Source organism: Tachypleus tridentatus, chromosome 8 (genome assembly GCF_004210375.1).
Source record: "Tachypleus tridentatus isolate NWPU-2018 chromosome 8, ASM421037v1, whole genome shotgun sequence".
Lineage (NCBI taxonomy): Eukaryota > Metazoa > Arthropoda > Merostomata > Xiphosura > Limulidae > Tachypleus > Tachypleus tridentatus.
Window position 1 is genome coordinate 128891592 of NC_134832.1, and position 22757 is coordinate 128914348.

At 30.2% G+C, this 22757-nt stretch overlaps 2 protein-coding genes across 7 annotated transcripts in view; both read right to left on the reverse strand.

Moving 5' to 3' along the window:
• LOC143223471 (nuclear receptor coactivator 2-like) overlaps positions 1-17867 on the reverse strand; it is a 32585-nt gene extending 14718 nt beyond the window's left edge. Inside the window, exons 1-8 of one of the 4 annotated variants that reach the window (XM_076451501.1) lie at positions 17477-17867; positions 13139-13246; positions 11769-11932; positions 9261-9355; positions 3696-3785; positions 2993-3080; positions 1843-2055; positions 1593-1722 (exon numbers count right to left, since the gene is read on the reverse strand). In XM_076451501.1, coding sequence (XP_076307616.1) covers positions 1593-1722; positions 1843-2055; positions 2993-3080; positions 3696-3785; positions 9261-9355; positions 11769-11932; positions 13139-13206 — 848 coding nt within the window. In that variant the 5' untranslated portion in view covers positions 13207-13246; positions 17477-17867. Of the gene's footprint in view, positions 1-1592; positions 1723-1842; positions 2056-2992; positions 3081-3695; positions 3786-9260; positions 9356-11768; positions 11933-13138; positions 13250-13426; positions 13505-15047; positions 15256-17476 lie in introns of those variants that run through there. The other 3 variants (XM_076451500.1, XM_076451503.1, XM_076451499.1) reach the window with 3 other exon arrangements.
• LOC143223476 (zinc finger CCCH domain-containing protein 15 homolog) overlaps positions 1-22757 on the reverse strand; it is a 282471-nt gene that overhangs the window by 49802 nt on the left and 209912 nt on the right. The gene's annotated exons all lie outside the window — the stretch shown is intronic.

Genomic DNA, 22757 nt, shown 5'->3' on the forward strand with positions numbered 1-22757 from the left:
AGAGTAATTTACATTTAATTTTATTCTTATTTGAGAGGTGGTGGATAAAATAGTGATGATAAAATGCTCAGAGAAAAATGTGTCGTGTGTTTCACACTAGGGGAAATTTGGGATTTTTTTTAAATACTGCCTTATAGAATTAAGAACCTAACATTTATATATTATTAAAATATGGGTTATTAACTAAGATTTTATACTATTGTAATTGGTATAACATACAACAAAGTAGTTTAATAAAATTTTTAATATAAAACACTAAACCTTTGTATCATGTGCAGTAAAGAATACCCAGGTCCATAGGGTTAAGCAGGCACCACCCATTTAATAACTCCTTTGCATAGAAGATCTTGAACAGACTGAGCAAGATAACTGTATGAAGTATGATTCAGAGGAGGAGGAAAGGAGATCTAGGAAGTGGATAAAAATGAAGTGAAACAGAAAACAGAAACTTTCAGACAAAACCCATAGAACTCACAGAATGTAGTGAAGTCTAGCCAAAATGTCACATAAACTAAATATACTTAGACAAACTAACAAAACTTAGAAATTTGTAGGTTCTATAAAGCACATAAAAATAACAAACCTGCAAAATTATGAAATTCGACCTAAAACATAAAACAACAAACATCTAAAGTACAAAACCACTAAAGGAAATTATGGGACAAAAGACCATTCAATATCAAACATACAAGTCAACTCAAACAACCTATAAGACAAAGGACACAAATGTTAAAAAAAAAAGGTAACCAGTTAAAATAGCAAATTTTGCCTCAAATCAAATCCCCAAATAGATATGTCTAGTAGTAAAGGAAAAAGGAACTTGTAAATATAACAACCAACACACGCACAAAATTAGCCAAAAGTGCAATTACTCAGACACTAAATGTCATGTACAACCAGTACCTATACCAAAAATGTAAGCTAAAATAACTCGTATGGTAAAACAATTATAAAATTCTAATTTACCAAATACTGGGCAATGAAAATATCAAAGAATTAAATCATCAAGTGCAAATATTAGGTCCATCCACAGCAGGAAACACAAAGAGTCGCTGAAGATGATTAAACATACTGGGAATGAGAAAACTACAGCTATAAAAGTTGTTACAGGTCTTCCAAGAAAAATGAACAATATCTAACTCAGCAGATTACATAGGGACACTGTAACAGGTAGAAAGTGCCATAGAAATAAACTTCCACATAATAGTTATATCCTTCTTACAAAAAATATTGACATGGAAGGATTGACTGGTTGTAATTAAACAAAGAGGTATATAAAAGACTATCTCTAACAAGTTAAAAACACACATATTACACACTAAAATGCAAATCTACAAAGTGATCTTTGTGGTAGAATAGTAAAGGGAGCTAACTGCCCTAGTACAGATGGTACAGTATGATTAGTAGATGCTAACCACATGATCATCATGTGTTCTGAAATGGCACAAAAACTGAAAGGGTATTAATAAAAACTGGTACACTGTTAGCAGAACATTTTTTTAGCAATGCTTCGAGGGCAAACCTCCAAGATTGAGATTACTTTGGGTAAGAGAAAATAGTACTGTTTTGGAACTAAAGCAGATAACACTTACCTGGTATCAATGGCTAAGATCTTGCCTGTTATGTCTAGCCTTGTTGTAAACTGTTCTATACCAGATGAGCCTTGATTCTGTTCATTTGAAGGGATTCGACGAGCCACACAAAACAAAAAGTTTTGTGCATCTATTGAAAAAAAACAACAACACATTTTACATTACAAATGAATTAACATACTGACAGCACCATGAACATAATGACCTTTGTCACAAAGGTGAAAAACAAAGTCGAAACTTAAGAACTAACCCGAAGTCTCAGCTTCTGAATTATCTGAATGGTCAGCAGGATGAGGTAGAAGAACAGTGGAGATCTGCATGCTCTCATAGTGAGATACACGTGTCTGTTTTTCTTCCATACTCTCGTCAGGATCTTCAAGAGCTTTAATCAGAAAACGGCAGTTAAACGTCCGACTTTTACTTGTACTTATGCCAGGTTCTGTGTTCCAGCTAAACCCATTACCTGCAGAAGAAAAGTATTAATATAAATATAAAAGAACAAAACGATAATATAGAGAGCTTACAAACATTGAGAATAACAGCACTTGGTACACCCTTCTCCATTTATAAATATCCAGTAAATTTCTGAACAAAAATATAAAAAATTGTAGGTTCTCATCTCAAAACATATTTATTAAAAATATCATGAGAGACTAGTAGATACACCACAGAGTTTTGTCACATAATACTCTCAATATTTTAGCTAAACAAGAGAGAATTTTCTATAGCCATAGCACTTGAAATTTTTTTAGGTGGGATTAAAATAAATTAATCTATAAGACCTTTTTTTTTCCCCATTAGATATATTTTTGTGCACCAACAATGCCATGTGTGAGGCATTCATATAGCCAATTTGACTTTATTACTCATTAAGATCTCTACCAGCCTGTCCTGAAAATGAAATTATTTCATGCAGGATTAGAGTAAATTAATCTAAGAAACCTTGGGTATGATCAAACACATCAATGAAAAAGGTTTCACTTCCCAAGTCCAAAACTGTAATTAGTTCTCAAATTTTTAAAGAGATAACACAGCCATGAACTAAAAGTTTGTACTTGAAAAAACACAATAAAAACTCAGAGCCATTCTACGAGGCACAATGCCATGACAAAAAAATGAATGCCATGTCACAATTAAATGCTGGAAATTACAATAAAAAGTTCATGAAGAGTTGTGTATCACTTTTGAGTATTTTTTAAAGATATTTTGAAATACTAATGACCTCCAATGTAGTAATTCATAGTATTTTCATGTTTTTTATAAATATCATTATATTTCTAACTGGTTTCACTAATGCAAGGAAAAAGTTTAAGGATAATCTTCAAAAATGTCATGTCCTATTTAAAAATCAAACAAACAAATTAAGCACCATCACAAACTACTATTTGAAGACATCTTACCTATTGACATTGGTAACAAGTTACTACTGAATCTCGCATGATCTCCCACATGGATTATGTTGTAAATACTTTTCCCCACAAGATCATCCTAGTAAAAACAATAATGAAAATATTCATTTCAATTTAGCACCAAACTGGCTGCTAGTTTAAAGGAACTTAATTTAAATATATTTTATTCAGTTTGTTAGATAAAAGTCACACAACACCATTTTTACAGAACTTGAAAAAAATTTACTTTTCAGAAGAACAGAAATATTCGATACATAATTTGTTTATTTCTTTCACCAAAATGTATATATATAAAGAAAAAAACATTTTCCTAGAAAGGTACATATTTTTTATGAAGAGTAAAGTAAGGGTGAGCTGCAGTGCTCTTATAGAATTAACCACTTCTTTCATCTCATTTCAAAATTAATTGACAACTTAGTTTCATAATGGTTACGATAAAAGTTTTCAAAGGGGTTGGTACAACTTGTTATGTTAAGACAAGCTAAATATAAAATTGTGTGTTTTTCTTATAGCAAAGCCACACTGAGCTATCTGCTGAGCCCACTAAGGGGAATTGGACCCCTGATTTTAGCTTTGTAAATTCCTAGACTTACCACTGTAGGGAGCAAATATAAAATTACCAAAGACTAGTAATGTGACTTGAAATGATGTTAACAAAAATCAATTTCAGAATTTTACTTCTAAGGTCTCATACCTTGGTGTACTTTAAGAAGTAACTGATATTTTCTGATACCACTTCAATCTTTCCGTCTGTGTTAACAAGAAGAAGAAAGCTGTCAAGAGCCTAACAAAGTACAACAAATTTACTCATATAAAAAAATATATATTTGGCTACTAGTGTACTAAATAAAAAATTCTTCTAAGACTAAAAAAAAACTTAAAACACTGAAAGAAAAATTTTAAATAACAGACTGTGTATGAAAATGAAATGAATCTTAATGGTTTGTGATGAAAACAGAATAAAAAAGTATTATAAATACGTCAAATAAATATGTTTATCAAACAAACTCCAAAAGATAAAGAGAAGGAAAACATTGAACTTTGTACTAAACAACTTATTTTTCACTTCATCATTTTAGTTTTCCTATTCTAGGTTAAGCTCTTGTCCCTTCTTTGTTACATTTTGTCTGTATTTTTGTGAAAAGTCTATTCCAGGTTAAATGTTATGAGCAGCATATCTAGTATACGAGGTCTGTTCAAAAAATACACGGACTGTTTGAATTGCGCGGCTCCAATTGGTTCCAGGGGAACCCACTTGGTGTCGCTAGGTTCGCACAGATCAGATGATTCCAAAGCCATTTCCCAATTGCAGATATCTTCATTTGTGTATTAGCTATGCAGTTTTAAGTGAAGTACGATTTTTTTCGCTTGGCGGATTTCAGAATGAATGACCTGAAGGAGCAACGACTTGCTGTAAAATTTTGTGTTAAACTTGGAAAATCTGAGACTGAAACTTTTGCTATGCTTAACACGGCTTACGGTGATGTTGCTATGAAGCGTACGGCATGTTTTTAGTGGCATGAACGTTTTAAGGATGGTCGACAGTCCATTGAAGATGATGAGCGTCCTGGACGTCCTTCCACGCCAACTGACAACCCACACGCCGACAAAATCAACACCCTGGTGCGGGCAAATCAACGTCTGACTGTCAGGAGCTTGCTGAAGAGTGTGGGATATCAGTTGGATCTTGTTACGAGATTTTGATCAAAAATTGAAGATGCACTGCGTTGCTGCGAAATTTGTGCCTCAGAACTCGTGAGTTTTTGGCCAAACACTCGATCACTGTTCTTCCCCACCCCCCTACTCACCTGACCTTGCTCCTTGCGATTTTTTCTTGTTCCCCAAACTCAAAAGACCCTTGAAATGAAGAAGATTTGAGACGATTCCCGAGATTAAGGCAAATGCGACGAAAGAGCTGGAGGACATTACAAAAGAAGCGTACCAGGACTGTTTCAACAAGTGCAAACACCGTTGGAATAAGTGTGTGCGTTGGGGAGGAGAGTACTTTGAAGGGGTCCCAGACCTGTAACTTCTAAATAAAGTACATTTTGTTTTATGACGTCAGTCCGCGTATTTTTTGAACAGCCCTCATAAGTGCTTTTATTTTCACTAAAGAATCATAAAGCTATCAAACAGCTTTTCCTCACTCTCACCACCTACAATAAAATATGTTTAATTTACAAATATGATCACAAAAATGAAAGGTATTCTTAAAAAGTTAGCTAAATTATAACAACCATAGCTTTAACAATGCATGATAAAACTTTGGATACTTTCACCTAAAATCAGACAATGAAATGATAATGAACAGTCAATAAAAATACAGTATGACATTCAGAATAATTTTGACTCCTAAAATAAAACCAATCTTTTCCAGTTAAAAGAACTAACTAATACAGGTGGCTGAGGTGTATGGTTCCAAACAATCTTTTACAATCCAAACATATGTATTACTTTAGGTCCTAATTCAGAGACTGCAACCACCACTAAATATGTCTAAATTACAGCATATTTTATTTAAACTGCTTTGGGGTAATGCCAGTAAGATAAAAGAGTAAACTTATCCAGAAAATGGACCTGAACTTTGGGAAGTCACAGTATTGTATGGTTATTAAAATCTATTAGAAAGTTAGGTACACAGAGAACATTATGAGAATCTCTGGAAAACTCTTCCAACATATTTCTTAAAATAAATGTCCAATAGCAAATCCTATGGGAATAATACATACGGTGATCAAACACATACAAGAATATTTTGTCAAATTAGGTTTTTTCTTCCATATTAAGTAACATGAAGCATTGATTGACACTGTGCACATGTACTCATGTTATGTGCCCAGTAATATAAAACTGACCTTTATTCTTCCCTGTCATGAGTATGTGTTAGTGTACTAGTATTTAGTAATATACAGTCACATTTCAATTAATATACATTATATATGTATATAAATTATTACTATTTAGAGACAAATTATTAAACTTATTTTTTCTTGAAATACAGAACAATAAATCAAGAAGTAAAGCAAACAATAATTTTTTCTTGCTACAACCTTTGTATTTGGTTGCTGCTAGGTAACAAAAAAAATTTTAGGTTTTAAATAAACGTTTGAAGAACAAAAGTAATAAATAACGACACTGATACCACAGAATTCCACTATAATTTACTAAGTTTAGTAACTTATATTTGGATTTTAAAAAATACGAAACTTCAAGCAAACTAAACTTGGATCGAAAGAATGTGGTTGCCTTTTCACAGATTAAAATAGCTGAGAAAACCATTCTGGGGTCCTTCTAAGCTGTTGATTGGTTATTCACAATAATGAAGTAAGTGCACATAAGGGGTCATTTTCAAAAATGGAAAGAGGCAAACGGGACCACTGTGTTTGATTCAGTACATAAACTATACCTAAGCAAAATAAAAAGATACGAGGTTTTTATTTTATTTTTTAGCTTCATAATAATTCAAATTAGTAATTTGAGTTTCTAATTTGTATAAAAGTATGGACTTAGTGTTTTGACATCACAAAATATAATTTTAAAAAGTGCTGCAAAAGTGCACTAAAATCTTTATTTAGATATGTTCTTTTTAGTGCTGACTTTGAAATTAAGAAAATTAATTTATATATAATATTAAAGTTGGAATTATAAGCTGTAATTTCATTATAAACTTACTGAAATAAATTTTGAATGCAAGTCAACAAAGGTGATAACACGGCCTTTGACCCACAATGCATCACAAAAGAGTTAAACAATATACTCTTTTAAATTAGCTTATACTGCATTCAGACATCTTCCTCTGTCCATCACCAAAAATACATTAGAATAAACTGCACAAGCAACCTGCATTTCTCTAACATGATGTCAAGATAGACATTCTAATGATGATGTCTTTCAAGGCACAATAAAAGTAACCATATAACCTCTTTGTACTTATTTAAAGTATTTAAAATTTAATACTTTTAACTTTCAATATACTCTATACATCTTCACAACATTTGTAAGCCTTTCAGTTAACATTACAAGTCCTTCACTTACAAAAAAAATAAAATTTTTTGGTGAAGAATTTTAAAAAACAAAAGATCTGTCCTTTGAGTATTTGTTTTGAATAGTCTGAGCATAAAGTACTTTTATATTATACTTAAAATACTTTTCCTCATCTTAGACATTTCAATTTTCTATCGTGTAATTCTTACAACCTTCTAAATATATTTCAAATGTTCTTCCCATAAAACTTTATATTTTCTCTACCCTATCTCTATACAGAACTAGTCAATTTGACTGACTTTGTAACCAGTAACAAGTCTAAATTACCAGTTTTTTTCTTTCTAAATTACTTCAAATCATAACATTAAACTACATTAACTTATCCTAAGTAGCTTTAAACTCATAAAATTATGCATCTATTTATAGATAATTTTTATTATTTTATTGCTCTTTTGTTTGTCATTTGAACTACATATGATACTAAGTTGTAAATCACTCAGGAAATATGCTGCTCAGGTTATGCTACTGAATTACATTACCCTCGAGCTACTAGGAGCTGCTCGCATGCATGCCTCCTGAAACATTTTTATTAGTATTATTTATTTTACCTAATCTAAACTTAACTAGCTTAAAAAGATCCCTACTTTTACATTTCAGTTAGTTTCATAATACTAAAGAATAAACACAAAAAAACAAGGAATAAAGATCTTTTTCTTGCTACTGATTGTTAATGAAACTTAACCCCACTTTTTTATATACTAATGGTAGTAGTGCACTAAATACTCTTTATTTATTAAAATAATGCACCAAAACACACAAACTAATAACATGCAAAAAGTAGACAATTTCCCCCTAAGTCTAAAAACTTTTTCTTGCTTTCTAACTATGCAACAAGAGCCATTACAAATTCATCCAAACTAGTTGTTAGCTTTCCCATGGTATTCCACTCTCAGCAAAACTCATTATTTTTTGGTTTTTTGAGAGCAAATGTTATACAATACTTCATTTGACAGATGAAAATCTTGACTTTCAATTGGTTATCAGTAATATATAATTAATTGTAAATGAGAATTACTAACAAATCATGAAAGGGAGGATATGGTTACATTTTCTGAATAATAGCTCTGTTCCCAAACAAAACTAAAGGCTATAAAAATTATTGTTTGCCTAAGCAATAACAATTTTATAGTGAATAATTTACATTTAATATTGTACTTTTGGGAGGAGTGGTAGATAAAATAAAGATGTCTAGTGAAAACGTTTCATGTGTCACATTTGGGAAAATTCAGGACTTTTTTTTAAATATTGCCTTCTGGAATTAAAAACCTAAAACTTAAATATTATTAAAATAGAGATTATTAGCTAAGATTTTATGCTAAGCTAACTGATATAACATAAACAAAAAGCAATTTAATACAATTTTTTAATGTAAGACACTCAAACTTTGTGCCAAGTGCAATAATGGATATCTGAGGTGAATATATTGATACTTAATCTATCTCCCCAGACTGACATCACAATCACAGAATGAAAGGTACTATTAAGAACAATTTCTGAAATTTATGTATAAATACAACTAATCTCCTGGCAATAAGTACAAAACTCTTCAAAGCTTCTATATCAACAATCTTCAACAAACAACAACAAAAAATGCAGTGTAACAAAGTTCTTTTAATTTATTTACAGAGAAACATAATCATATGAACTTTTTAAATTTTAGATATGTTAAGTGATAGCAACAAGTAGCCAAGAGATTATTTCTTTCTTCCAGCAGTATAAAATCAAAGCCTTCTAACTCTCTCAATCAATAATACAAACAAAGACAGTATTTTTCCAGGACAAACACATTTCAATTACAACATCAAACTACTCTAAAAGTTTCAGCATTATTTCAGCAGCTTTTGGTAGTGGTGGCAGAGAAATATTGCCAAAACATGAAAGTTGTTACAAGTTGTAATTAAAGTTGTGCATGTTGTTTTTACAAGTTTCACAAAACTTATGACAACTCTGCCACTATGTTAATTTCCATTACTTTCAATTTTATCTAAAAAAATATACAATAAATCTTTAACGTAGACCTACAAGTCTAGCATTTTAATCAACACGAGAGAAGGAAAAAACTTCCACCCCTTACCAACATAGTAAAATAAATAACAATAACATGACACTAACTACCATGCATTCAAAAAGTGTAGAAAATGTGCCAGACTTAATTACAAATATCCCTTATAAAACCCTCCTGTACAATACTCTGACAGGAAATTGCATTGCTCACCTCTAATAATAAAGGACCAAGGATTTCACTGTTCAAAATACTGGAATTACTTGAAGATACTTCACTTTCTTGAAGTTCATCCCTTTCACCTGTAGCTATAAAAACAGATGAATTATTACAGACATTTACCTCTTCTAGAAACTATAATTAAACTGAAAACAAAAGTATTAGTACAATATAATGCCCCAAAACTACTATAATTTATGTGAATTTCTAACTGACATATAAATTGGTCATAAATAGTTTATTTTACTTACTGAAGTGCTATCTCTGGTCTACATTCAATATAATCTAATTAAGAAATAGAACTTTTTACCAACATAAATTAACATGAAGACAGTATAATTGCAGTTCACAAAATAGCCTTTATTGCTTATTAGCCATGTACAACTGATAAGTAAGCATTACTGAATGAGTAATTTCAAACAGTTGGAAGAAACTCATATCAATAGTGAAGTAAATTTACTAATATCTCAGATAATAATTTAGCAGATTATCATTAAACACAACAAGACTTTCAAGCACAAAAAATCATATTTGAAAATTAAGTTCAAGTTATTTTAATTATAAATCTGATCATCCATTTTCTTCTTTTCAAAATGTTGGCTATCTCACACACAAAGTAAGTTTAATTTTAAGATTAAAAATACCTTTATGCATCAGAAAACTGTCAAATCTCATTAGCAAAATTTCTATAACCTTATAAATCCAGAAAAATAACTTTTTTTGGAAAAACTCTATATTACATCTGTTATTTCTTTAACTTTCCTCTGTATGGGTTTGATCGAGTTGATCAACCTAGTAACTACCATAAAAAAACTACAAAATAAGATTTAACCTATACCTTTTTTTTGTTCTAAAATGACTACAAATTGCAATATGAAACCACAAGTATTTATTTTGAGTAGCTTAAATGTCATACCACTATACATCTATTTACGTTTAATATTTCTACTTTAATGACCTTCCAATTGTGTTCGACTAACATTACAAACATTGCAGCCATAGCGCATGCGTCTCTCATGTTACAATATCCAATAACACAATACTGGCATTTACAAAATAATCTGTCTTGGCTTTGTTCTAGAGAACCAGCATTTTGTAAAATACAGACACATTTCTGTTATAATACGCACGTGTGTGTGTGTATGTATTTTATTATGTATGTCACAAACCTGACAATGACCGAAGAAGGTCAAAACGTTGTTCACTCCTCTATGTAAAAAAAGGTTCTCAACCCAAACGAGCCATTTTTACATATATATTTCTCTACAAGTGGGTTTTCTCGACATCACTGTGTATTTTATTACTAGTTACAATTCTAAAATTTTAGAAATTCGTCTTGAAACACAGAATAGTAAATAAAGAAATATAGATAACAATGACCTTTACTACTGACAACTGTAAAGAAGTTTGTACACACTTCCCATACCTTGCACTAAGCCTTGTAAAATTTTGCATATGGAGGATATAAAACAACTATTTAGGCTTTATATATGCATTTTAAAATAAAATAAATTATAATTTACTTTACCAATATCACAAACTTCCACTATAATTTATCAAGTTCACTAAATAAACTGTACTGAGTCTTTATTTTCAAACACCATTTTCTCTTTCCCTCTGAATATGAAAACAAACTAAACTTGGGGAAGTATACACCCTTAAAAGGCTGAAAAATGCATGGGGGAAATTCTGAGCTTTACATTGGTTACACTCATGATGAAACAGGTGTAAGTAAGAGGGTATTTCCAAGACTGGAAGGACTGGATAAGGCCAGTATGTTTGATCTGCTAAATACTGTTGTATCTCAGTAAATATTAAAGACAGGAGATTATCAGTCTATATTCTAGCTTGACAATGTTGTAACTTGATTTTCTAATTAATAAGAAATACTGATTTTGTACTTGGACACCAAAAACATCTAATTTGAGCCAAAGCTGCATTCAAGATACTATGTGACACACAAAAATTAATGTTTAGAAAGTTCATTTTAACACTTAATTTTAAATTAAGAACTTAGCTAATATATACTACTAAACTTTATATTATAATCTACAATTTGATACCAAAACGTACTGACATACATTCATAAAATAGTAGTTAAATAGAATTTTGAATGTAAGTCTACAAATATGATGGCAGGCCCTATGTACAGGAAAATGTATAACAATAAGGTTAAGGAAAAAAATAAAATTTAAAAAAGGAGAATATGGAATAGAGAGCCTTCATGTGGCACAGAGAATTGACAAATAGGAATTTACTCACATATTTTAATAATAAAATACATCCTGATGCCAAGTTTATCAATGTACATTGAAAATAAAGTTATTAAATTGGATTTTGAATGTAACTATAAAAGATCTGGCATGCACAGCTTGACTCCAACATGTGAACATGGGGTTAATACTGTAAAAATATTTTCATAACTTCAGAAATATTCAACTGTATAGGATTAAATAAATATTTTACATTTAAAAAAAAATTTTCTTTTCTATATCAAAATACCTTGTTTCTGGATTCTGTGGATCTGGCTGACAGTTTCCTGGATTATGGCACACTTTTCTGGCTTGACAGACAAAGAACTCATGTCAGCTAAACTAGCAGAAATGAGTTCTGCTATCTCTTCAAAGCATATGCTCTCTTGCAGTCTGTCATTAAGGCACTTGTTCCTGGAAAAAAAAAAATCTATGTTTGGCAACGGCACCGCAAAAATCACTTTTCTAGACAAGACAAACATTTTTTGTGTATAAATGAATGAGGATTTTTAATTAATGAAACAGCTAATTATATTTCACACTAAATTGCATAAATGAAAAAAAAATATTATGTTTCACTATATGATCGACTGAAAAGACAGTTTCGAAAAGCTATCTGCTGTGTCCACCAAAAGGAACCAAAACCCTCATTTTAGCAGTGTAAATCTGAGGACTTACTGCTGTCCCAACAGAAGACTTTATTCTGATTTGTGATTTTAATTATTTACATAATAGGGAGCAGAGCTATAAAAATGTTGTACACATGTATCTTAAGATTTATCTCAGAAACAAACATTTTCAAAAAATAAAAAATAGCAGTAACTACAATAAATAGAGATGACCATGTCCAAATTTATGAAATCCCATTACTACTGTTAATATACCATTAGTTCTAAGAAAACTAAAAGGTTTCCTAAACATTATTACTGAACAAAGCAAATTTCATCCTTATTATTAAATGCATCTTGTAATCATACTATATAGAAAGCAGTTGACCATCTGTCTGTTCAGTATCTTGCTGTCTCAAGTTGTTGTGAAGAACTGGCTGAAATAATTTCAATAAAATGTGGTAAAGGAACTTGGGAATGCCATTCATATATCATGTTTAAATACATAAGTAATGAAAGGACAGGTTTATATTTGGCAGTTGATGTCAAATGCTGTGAAAAGCATGGCTGCTTTGAATGAACAGTTTGTGTGTTATAAACATTTCAATTTTCTCCCTTTGCTGCTACTTTAGTGTATACTTAAATATTTATCAACCATATTCAGTTAACCTGAATAGAGAATGATGCACATTGTCCTACCATTTCTACAAAACCAATGAAATAAACACACTACATGGTTAAGGTACCTTTTACACTTAATAAACATTGAAACCGAATCAAATAAGTAAACTATTATACCACGTACAAAGGTTAAATACAGACACTGAAACACCACCCTAAAGAAAGTAAATAATACTTTTAAAACAACACAAGGAAACATATCTACATGTTTCAGCATACCTTATAACCAACTACTCTACACATTAAACATAGCTTATATAACTGTTCAAGCAGCAGAAATAAAATATCTAAACCTATACCCAAGCTGAAAGCAGTAAAATATATTACTTACAGAGTTAACTGTTGTAGATTATCTGTTGTGTTACTCTTCTCAACTGTGGCATTAGATGCAAGGTTCATGTTAGGCTACAGAAGGATGAATACATCACAAATGCTGATCCTGCTAACATAAAAAAAAAATTAAATTTTAACCTTTATACATATATATATATATACACACACACACACAAACCAGAAATCTTGTGACAATCATAGTTAATATAGCCATGGTGAAATAGCATTAAGAACTTCATTTGCACATTTTGTAAATAGTCTGATGCCGAATAAAAAATTTAGATACCTCTAGTTAAACAAATTGGAAAACCAAGAAACACGGATCAAGTTCGAGCATCAGGACCATTCAGAAAGAGGCACACAAGTCACAATCTGCCATAATAAATAAAATGCAGTACCTTTAGTAGGCGAGAATCCACAAATACAAAATTCACTGGAAAAAAGTCATTTGTGTGCCCATCCCACATAAACAAGAATTTGTTACAAAAGTCGCATGTACACAAGTTGTTTCCATGACATACCCATTACACTATCACACACCTCAAGAAATTATAAATGAAATATGCATACACACTACTCCATGTAAACACACACTGATGAAGTCTCAAGACTGTTGAAATGGATGCATGAAAACACTAGATGGTTTATGGAAAGCCAGCAGGAGAGTATAATGAGATTAGTAAATGAAAGCCTTATGACAGAGCATTCTGCAGTAGAAAAACAATACAATATTATTGTCAAGAACACAGTCATAAGATCAAGCATAACAGAATATGGTGACAAGTGGTCAGCTACAAAATCTTTTAAATATTATGTACTCTACTTCTATCTATCTGAAAGTATATATCAATATATTTTTTCTAGCTTTTCAATTTCTAGATAATGCTCCTAAAAGACACTAACTTAAAGCATTAAAAATAAACAGTTGTTTCCTACTGCAAATAGATGTATTACTCTTTGCTTGAATTAGTGTATGCTTAGAAACAAACATATTACACACACACATCTTTCTAAGACCAAATACTTTAATTTTAACCTCTTCTACAAATATAATTTACCACTGAATCGTTGCATTAATAAAAATAGATATATTCCTGATGGTTTCTGAACATTTACCTCAAGCAGAATTCACTAAAAATGTTTGTCAGACATCTTCTATATCCATAGGTTTAATTTTCTATAAATCACTCTACAATTCCTTCCAATGTTTTATAATAAAAAAAAAAGAGAGAGATAATGTCTCTTTCAAAATTAAGAAAAACAAGTATATGGATATGTTGTACCTTCATATGCAAAGGAAACACCATGAAAACTATTTATGTTTATATATAACTTTATTTCTTTCTTACAAAATATCACAATACTGTTTTCTTATAAAAAAAATATTAATTTTTTTAATAACTAGTGGTACAATCTTAAATGTATCTTTTCCACACACACATACAAGACTTAATGGTTCCTTTATCAAAGACTTCTTATAACTTATAAAACATATTTTATATCACTACATTATTAGTTAATTCCTAAAAAATAAAGAATGGTGTAAAATCCAAAAATCCTCATAAATGTTGAAAAACTTAAGACAAGGGTCTTTACTGTTCTTTTTAAGAACACAATAATAACCTAATACAAGCATGATAATACCAAATTATTGGATAGTCATAAGCAATGTTTCAATGGTCTAGAAACAATGAAATAATACTATTAACTGTAAAAGTGATTATATATATATGTGTGTGTATGGTGATATAAAATGTTTCATAAGTTATAAGAAGTCTTCAATAAATGAACCATATACATATATATCAGCACTGAAAAGAGTGGTAATCATCAATACCACTCTATCAATCTAAGTTAACACAGAAAACTGAAGTAAAACAAAAGACAGAAAGTACAAAAATAACTACCTGAGCAAGCTGCAGTCACCACAGCTAGTTTCTTGAACTGGTTACTAGTTTACATTTCATAACATTTTGTTACCTTCAGATACTCCACAAAACAATAATCAGTTTTCATAATTCAGATAAACATACATGTTGTTCATATACACATAACTGATGCTGCTGATAATACTCAGCACTACAGGAGTACCTTATTGTGGACTACTGTAACAGCTGCAGCTAAGTTAAGTAAAACAAAGCTTTATTTAATAGTCACCATTCCAAGCAGGTTAACATTCAGTCATATTTTTCTAACATAGCACTGTTGATTAAATGAACACACCTATTAAACATAACAATGAATAAACATCAAAACAGAACAGAGTAACAAGGTCAGTCCATGTAAAATGGCTTACTTCAGGAAGGTTTTTGACCTGACTTCTTTCAACTGTGATGAATGTTGGCAGAGATGATGGTGCCATAGATTAAGCAAAGTTTTACATTTCTCGAGGATTTTATATGAGAGAACACCAAAATATTTTATTATAAATGGCTCTTCAATAATAGCAATGAAACAGATGTAGATATAATAACCAACAAAGCAAAAAAATTCTCATTTCTTAAATATCTTCATTAAAACCAAGTTAATCAATGTACTTAAACAGTGGTTGTGGTAATCAAATATCAACTGTTATGTTTAACAGAATTTAAAAATCCCAAAGTCTGACAGCACAGCACTATAATGGTTTTATTCTCTTGAAATATTTACATGTTCTACAGTAATTCCTGTAGGCTGAATTTAAAAAATGATATCCATTTTATTCCACCACATAGAAATCTTTTAGCAAACCATCGTAAGTACTTCTATATAAGTGAATCATTTTGTTATGCCTAAAATGCTGACAGCCACTGGTTATAATAGATTTCTCTAAACCAAACAAGAGTCTTATCAATCATTCTAGAACCCACAAAAAACACACCACTAATATATTAAATTAACAGGCTGCATGACATGTCATTTCTAGATGGTGTTTGTTCATGCACACACTATAAGATTTTTTTTCTTTCAGTATTATTAATTTGTCACCATGGCAACAAGATATTTGTGGTAAATTTGTTGTAAAGAAACAAAGGAAAAACATTACAGAATTCAACAAAAAAAAAAGTGTATTACCCATATTTTGGAATAAAACTTGAGGACCAAGCCATATCATGGGCTACTCACAAGGTTTGCACAGTTTGTGTCAAAGAGTTCAGACAATGAACTAAGAAAAAGTCTTTGCCTTTGGAATTCCAATGACATGGAATAAATCTTGAATCTAGAAACCATTTTTGACATTCAAAATAAAACGAACATTTCTTATCCAAACCTTCAATTTGCAATAATACCTGTTGCTCATAGACCTGATATACCTGTACCTTCTTCACTGGAGACTCTTCATACAATTTCTTCTGATTCTGAGTCTGATATCAGCAGAAATAATAACAGAGATTGTTTTCAATCTAAAACATCTGGTGAACCTTAACTTTTCAAACAAGGTGAGCTTAATGACTGAGTGTGAGATTTGTGCCTTCCAAAGGATTTTTCAGAGATTTTGAGGTTCTGACTTCAAGCTAAGAATTTACTTTCTCCAGGGACATCATTTTACTATTACAGAAAATGGGAGAAAGAATGTATACTACACTTTCTGCAAGAAAATTCACTGTTTTATTGCAACAATATTGCTAAATTGAAACTAATGCTAGAAGACAAAGTCTATAAGCCCAGATATGGCAACTGTTCACTGATCCCTCCAAAAGAAGTCTTAAAAGGTTTTCTCCTTCACAAAAGTAACAAATATGCATCTGTTCCTATTGTTCATCTGGTTTACTTGAAAGAAACATGAAAACCTCAAACTTCTTCTCAATAAGATCAAATAAAAAGAACCTGGTTGGCTACTTTGTGCAAACGTAAAAGTTCTTTGTATGTTGTCAGGTCAACACTCCAGTTATAGAAAGTTTCCATGTATATGGGACAACACAGCACAAAGTTAGCACACTGGATAAAGAAGCAATGGACATGCACAGTCAGCCTAATAGTATGATTAAAAAACATCAAATATGAAAGTTTAGTTGACAAAAAGTCCTATTACCTCCTCTTTACACAAAATTAGACTTGATGAAACAGTTTGTAAAAGACTTAAACAAAGATAGCAAATACTATAAGTACTTATGTGGGCAATTCTCAGCTCTTTCAAAAGCAAAACTTAAAAGACAGGATCTTTTGTTTAACCTCAGATGAACAGTTTGAAAGTACAATGAGGAAAGTTAAAAAAAAAAGCAAAGAGTCTCTTTAAAGATGCTATTTTTAGGAAATAACAAGGACCAAAATTATGAAAATATTATCTTTAACATGATCAATAGATTCAAAGAGTTGGGATGTAATAGGTGCTTGAAAGTTCATTTCTTACACTCACATACTGACTGTTTCCCTGAACATCTTGATGCTGTCAGTGCAGAATAAGGGGAAAGGTTTCATCAAGTCATCAGAAGGTATCAGAGAAGGTGGAATATCAACATGATGGTTGATTACTGCTGGTCATTGAAACAAGGCAGTCCAGATGCAATGCATAAAAAGAGAAGTTTTGAGACTAAAAGACATATATTTTGCACAAAATGTCAGAATGAATGAAAATGCATATTCATTTGACATCAACATTCTTCCATTTTTCTTCAGTTTGTGTGTAATTTTGTTAACAAAAGTAATAATAAATGTTTATTGTGGTAAAAGATATAATAATTTGATCTCAGTAATAGTTCTTTTTCTTCCTATTTTGTGAAACATTCTTTCATGACAGAAAAAATGAATATTATTTTCAAAATTTGCATAGCAGAAATATGGAAACTCCATTGTCAAAACCAAAATTACTTTCATGAATTTTAATTTGCAGTCCTGTTTTATTAATCAGTTACTATTTGCTTATTTATAATAAAAATAATTAGACTTGTATAATCATAGGTGCTACTGACTATAATAATTGAAGTTAACATGTCTTCACATTTAGACACTTTCATATTTTGACATACAATATTTAAAAGCTTACAGTATTTATCACTTGCTACAATAATTATAATATAAACCTGCAATTAGGAACATGAGATGTGATCAAACCCATTTCTAGGTATCAAAATCTTATTATCTTTAAGGAATAAGTTATTACAAAAGTCTTTCATCAAAGTTCTATGTTTATAAACATACAAACAAGTTTACTAAAATGTTTACAGTTAAACACTTAAATAAAAATTGAATTTATATATTTAATTTACTGCTTCCTTCTTCAATGATAGCAATAACAAATGTAATGAACACAATTCTCTATTAGACCTTGAGAAAGAAAATTATTCATGTACTTTTAAATTTTGTTTCCATAAAATATTGTTTTAAATAATAAAACTTTGCAAAAACACTTTAACTGTTAAATATTTAACACATTAGCTTTTAACTGCAGTTTATAAAATGAAGGCTATTGTCTAACTTTAGTGAGTGGACTATTCACCTCTAATATTAATCTAATTTTAAGCTTATATTAAGCCCCACTCATATCTGGCAAATACTGATTAAGCAAATACTACACATTAACCAGGAAACATTTTGCAATCTTATGTTTATGATCTTCTCGCATACTAATTTGTTTTACTTTTCTAAGTTAAAACACAAACAGAAAATGTTATTTCCCCCTATGTTTTATCTAATTTAATCTGTGAACAGTCTCACAAGCAAATCTTTCTATATCTTCATGAGAAAACAGCAAAAAAAAACTGAAAACAAATATTAACAAGTACAATTAAAAACATTTTAAGTTTTATAAAGGCAATTAGGGATTGATGGACATGTAACCATGTTAGCTATAGTAATAAAAAAAAATGTTAATTTTACCAAAAGCATTGAAACAAGAAAGTCAAAATTACCAAAACTGAGTTACTTCAAATTTCAAATTCTTTATTGCTACTTTGGTAAATCACCATAATTATGTCAGTCTAAGTTAAAGTAAAGATTAATTTTTTTTACATTTCTTTATAATTTTGGCTTTCTTCCTTCAATTTTTTTCAGCATTAAAAAATTTCTAGTTAGATAACATATATATATAGAACCTCACTTGTCTTTAGAGAATTCAGAAATATTTACTGTCCTCATTTGTTTCTTTTTATTAATATTTTTTTGCAAATGCAATAGCAACACCAAGCATGGAGTGCATGGATACTTAATCTGATATTATCACTTATCAGGATCTCTATCAATCTACCTTCAAATCTAATTACAGACATTTTATAATAGACTAGTATCACTTTTGGTACAAGTAAGTAATCATTGAGACTGCAGGTGGAAGAGTTTTGTGAAGGAATTAGAGCAAAAAAGTTCGTTATTTTTTCTGTATGAAGTCTGGAAAAGTCACTTACTTAAATGAAAATTCAGTGAAATAATGAAATTTTGTTTCATTCCATGAACAAGTATAAAATGATTTAGGTGTCTTTGTCAATGCAAGCCTTAGTTTAGATCAGTGAGTACTGTGAAAGAGTCATTTTTAATATTCAGATATTTTAAAGGTGGTTTTGAAAAAGCAATTTTTATGGTTACCATTTTGTCTAATCACAATCCCTACTAATCAATACTACTGTACTTAATGATATACATAGTACACTTTCAACAACCTATTCTTTAAGAACTGATAAATAACTAAGAACTAAACATTATGGTTTTTTCTTAGATATGCATCAAAATAGTTCAAAAACTTTAATATAATAATATATTTTAGCTGATATAGCACTCTGCACTGATTACAAATAAATACTGTTTTCCAAAAAAACATATAATTTCAATACAAGTGATTTCTCAGAGTGGATACAGAACCCTGTACAAAGAGAACTGTGTATATCTTACCAATTCACTGAACACTAATCCTGAAAATAAAACAAAAAATGTATTTCAGCAGTAGATCCAAACAATTATTTTTTATGGACTCTCTTTCTCATAAGCCTCCTATCTCAAAGTTTAGCAGTACACACTTTTCAATAACTTTAATTCAGAACTTAAAAACTTACGTATAATTCCCATCAATAATTAAAAATTATAAAATAATATTAACATTATAATTATTTATGTTTTGTGAGGTTTAAATTTTTACAATTACAGTAATAGGGATGAAATAAAAGCTTATTTTTAAGTGGTGATCTTAAAAACAACAGAATGACAAAATACAAATTTCAGACTGAGAAGACAGGCTAATTAAGGCAGGTTTATTTATAACAGAGAAGTGGTTAGGCATCTCAAAATTAATTCCTAAAAAATAAAGGTCATGTTTATCTTTATTTTCTTTGGGGTGGTTGTGCAGAAACAGCTTTAAACAGATGAAAGAGTACATTGTTATTTCTTTCTTATGTGATATATTTTTTATGCTTTGAGGAAAGGAAGGGTTTAAGCTGTACTGTTTATTTTTCTTCATAAAGAACATAAAACAAGATTTCAGATAAGCGTATACTGATGTGGTGAAAAAACATGTTTCTGAATTATAGTTATCAAAATTTATTTTATTTAGATGCAAGGTTACAAAGTTGACAACCTTGTATTACACTAAGGTAAGGCCTAATCTGAAGTACTATCTGTATATAGTATTCATAAAAAAATATATAAAAAAATTAAGCATAGAAAAAATAAAGGAGTCCAGGCATATAAAGATACCTCAGACACACAAGCCATGTTGGAAAGCTACCTAAGGTCTACTATTACTTGACAACATTATTATTAGCATTATTCTTATTAATGAGATATGCAACTCTTATTGTCATTCTATAGAATCAAACACAAAGATACATTTTAGAAGAAACAACTGGGGCACCCTTCATCCACACCAGTAAGTAGGCACAACTGTAAAAGCTGTGGGCCAAGGTTGCCCTAGCTGTTTCTTCTACCTTTTCTGTCTGTCTGATTCCAGTAGATAAAAGTTGCAGTCTGAATGTTGTTGCAAATGTCAAAGTAATACTGGTAATATCAACATTACTACTAATAAAAAAATTATATTACAAGGTTACCTAAGTTCTTTCTTCTAATATATAGCTTGTGTATCAAATACCTCCATGATATACACATGGCTGGAATCTTCTTACAGCTCTGCATTGTATCACACTGTTATTGTTAATGTTACACCTTTTTTTCACACACATAGTATATAATGTGTTACTTGAATTTTGTGTTCAATGTCACTGGTTTTGCTGTTGTATGTAAACCATACATTGACAAATCACACAATATATTTCACATGAAACTGCACTACTGTTCACTCTTTTTTTATTTTTTTTTTTTTTGACATAGAAGAGCCTAGTTTTAGGCTTTCTTTACAAACAAAGCCATGCCATGTAGATTGTGGGGTCCTTAATGTTTAAAAAATACATTTTGTATGCAACCTATAGTTTAGCTTTATGATTAAGGTTACAGTATAATATACAGACAGTATAAACACAGCATAAAAAAGTAGTAGAAATACATTCCAGCTTGTTGTAACAATTTACTTCTCTAACAGTATGACGGGTATTAGTTTCACATTTAACCCAAGATAACTCTCAAACCACATATTAAATACTGAACAGTGGTTCTGGGTGATGAATTTAGGTGTGTTAATGCCCCTAAATACAACAAAACTACCCATGCCACAGTCAAGCAATTCTCTTATAACTTTTTATATAACATAGCCACTGGAACTATTATTCCTCTGAACTTATTCCATTACTAAAGAGTATGTAGGTAAGCTATTAAAAGTTAGATTTAAGTTTAAGCAAATTAAGAAAAGATGAGTGGATTCATGTTTTCTTTATAAAATAGAATTAGTGGTGAGTTAATTTGTATGTAAAATAGTTTGAACAATATTCTCAGAAATAGTTTCACTGACAGAAATGGAATACCTGAAAATGCATGCTTCAATACAAAGAATGGTAGGTTTGACTAACTTAGAAGCTTAAATACAAACTGGCTTTTCTCCAAACTATAATATAACTTTTGATTAGAATTTTCAACTTATAGAATAGTTTGGTTGAGATATTGTGCGATTCAGTTTATATACATGAAGTGATACATTTAATATCAATTAATGTTTTGATAAGCAAAGGGTGATATCCATAAACAAATGGCCTCTTTGTTACCTTGTTCCTTCTTATTAGACAGCAAAGCCCATTAACTCATAAACCAAACATTTATAACAAAATAAACCAAACTACTTACCTCCTAAAAATTTATATTCCCTTCTTAAACTTAAAATTTATAAGATTACAATATGAACAAACTTTTACACAACAATAGTACTAAGTATTTCAATTTTCCACAACTTCATTTTTAAATGTTAACAGGTTTATTACTTAGTAAGTTGTTATCTTGGTTTGCTAATATTTACCAGAAAAGGGCACATTAAAACTCGTCGGTCTTTATTTAATTTACGCTTTGGTTCATACTAAAGCTAAATACTTTTAATCCTGGTTAAAATGGCATGTTGAAAGTAATAAAATCGCATTATAATTTCAGTAAAGTTTTAACCACAAAAAATTACTAAAATCACTGTATAAAAAGAATACGATTTCACATTCTTTGCAATAAATCATTTGCAATCTAACTTAAAATACCTTACGTAGACTGAAGTAAAAGTACTAACTTCTATTCCAGTTACCTGTGGATGTAAACAAAACTGGTGAAGTATGGCAAGTTACGCTCTTGAC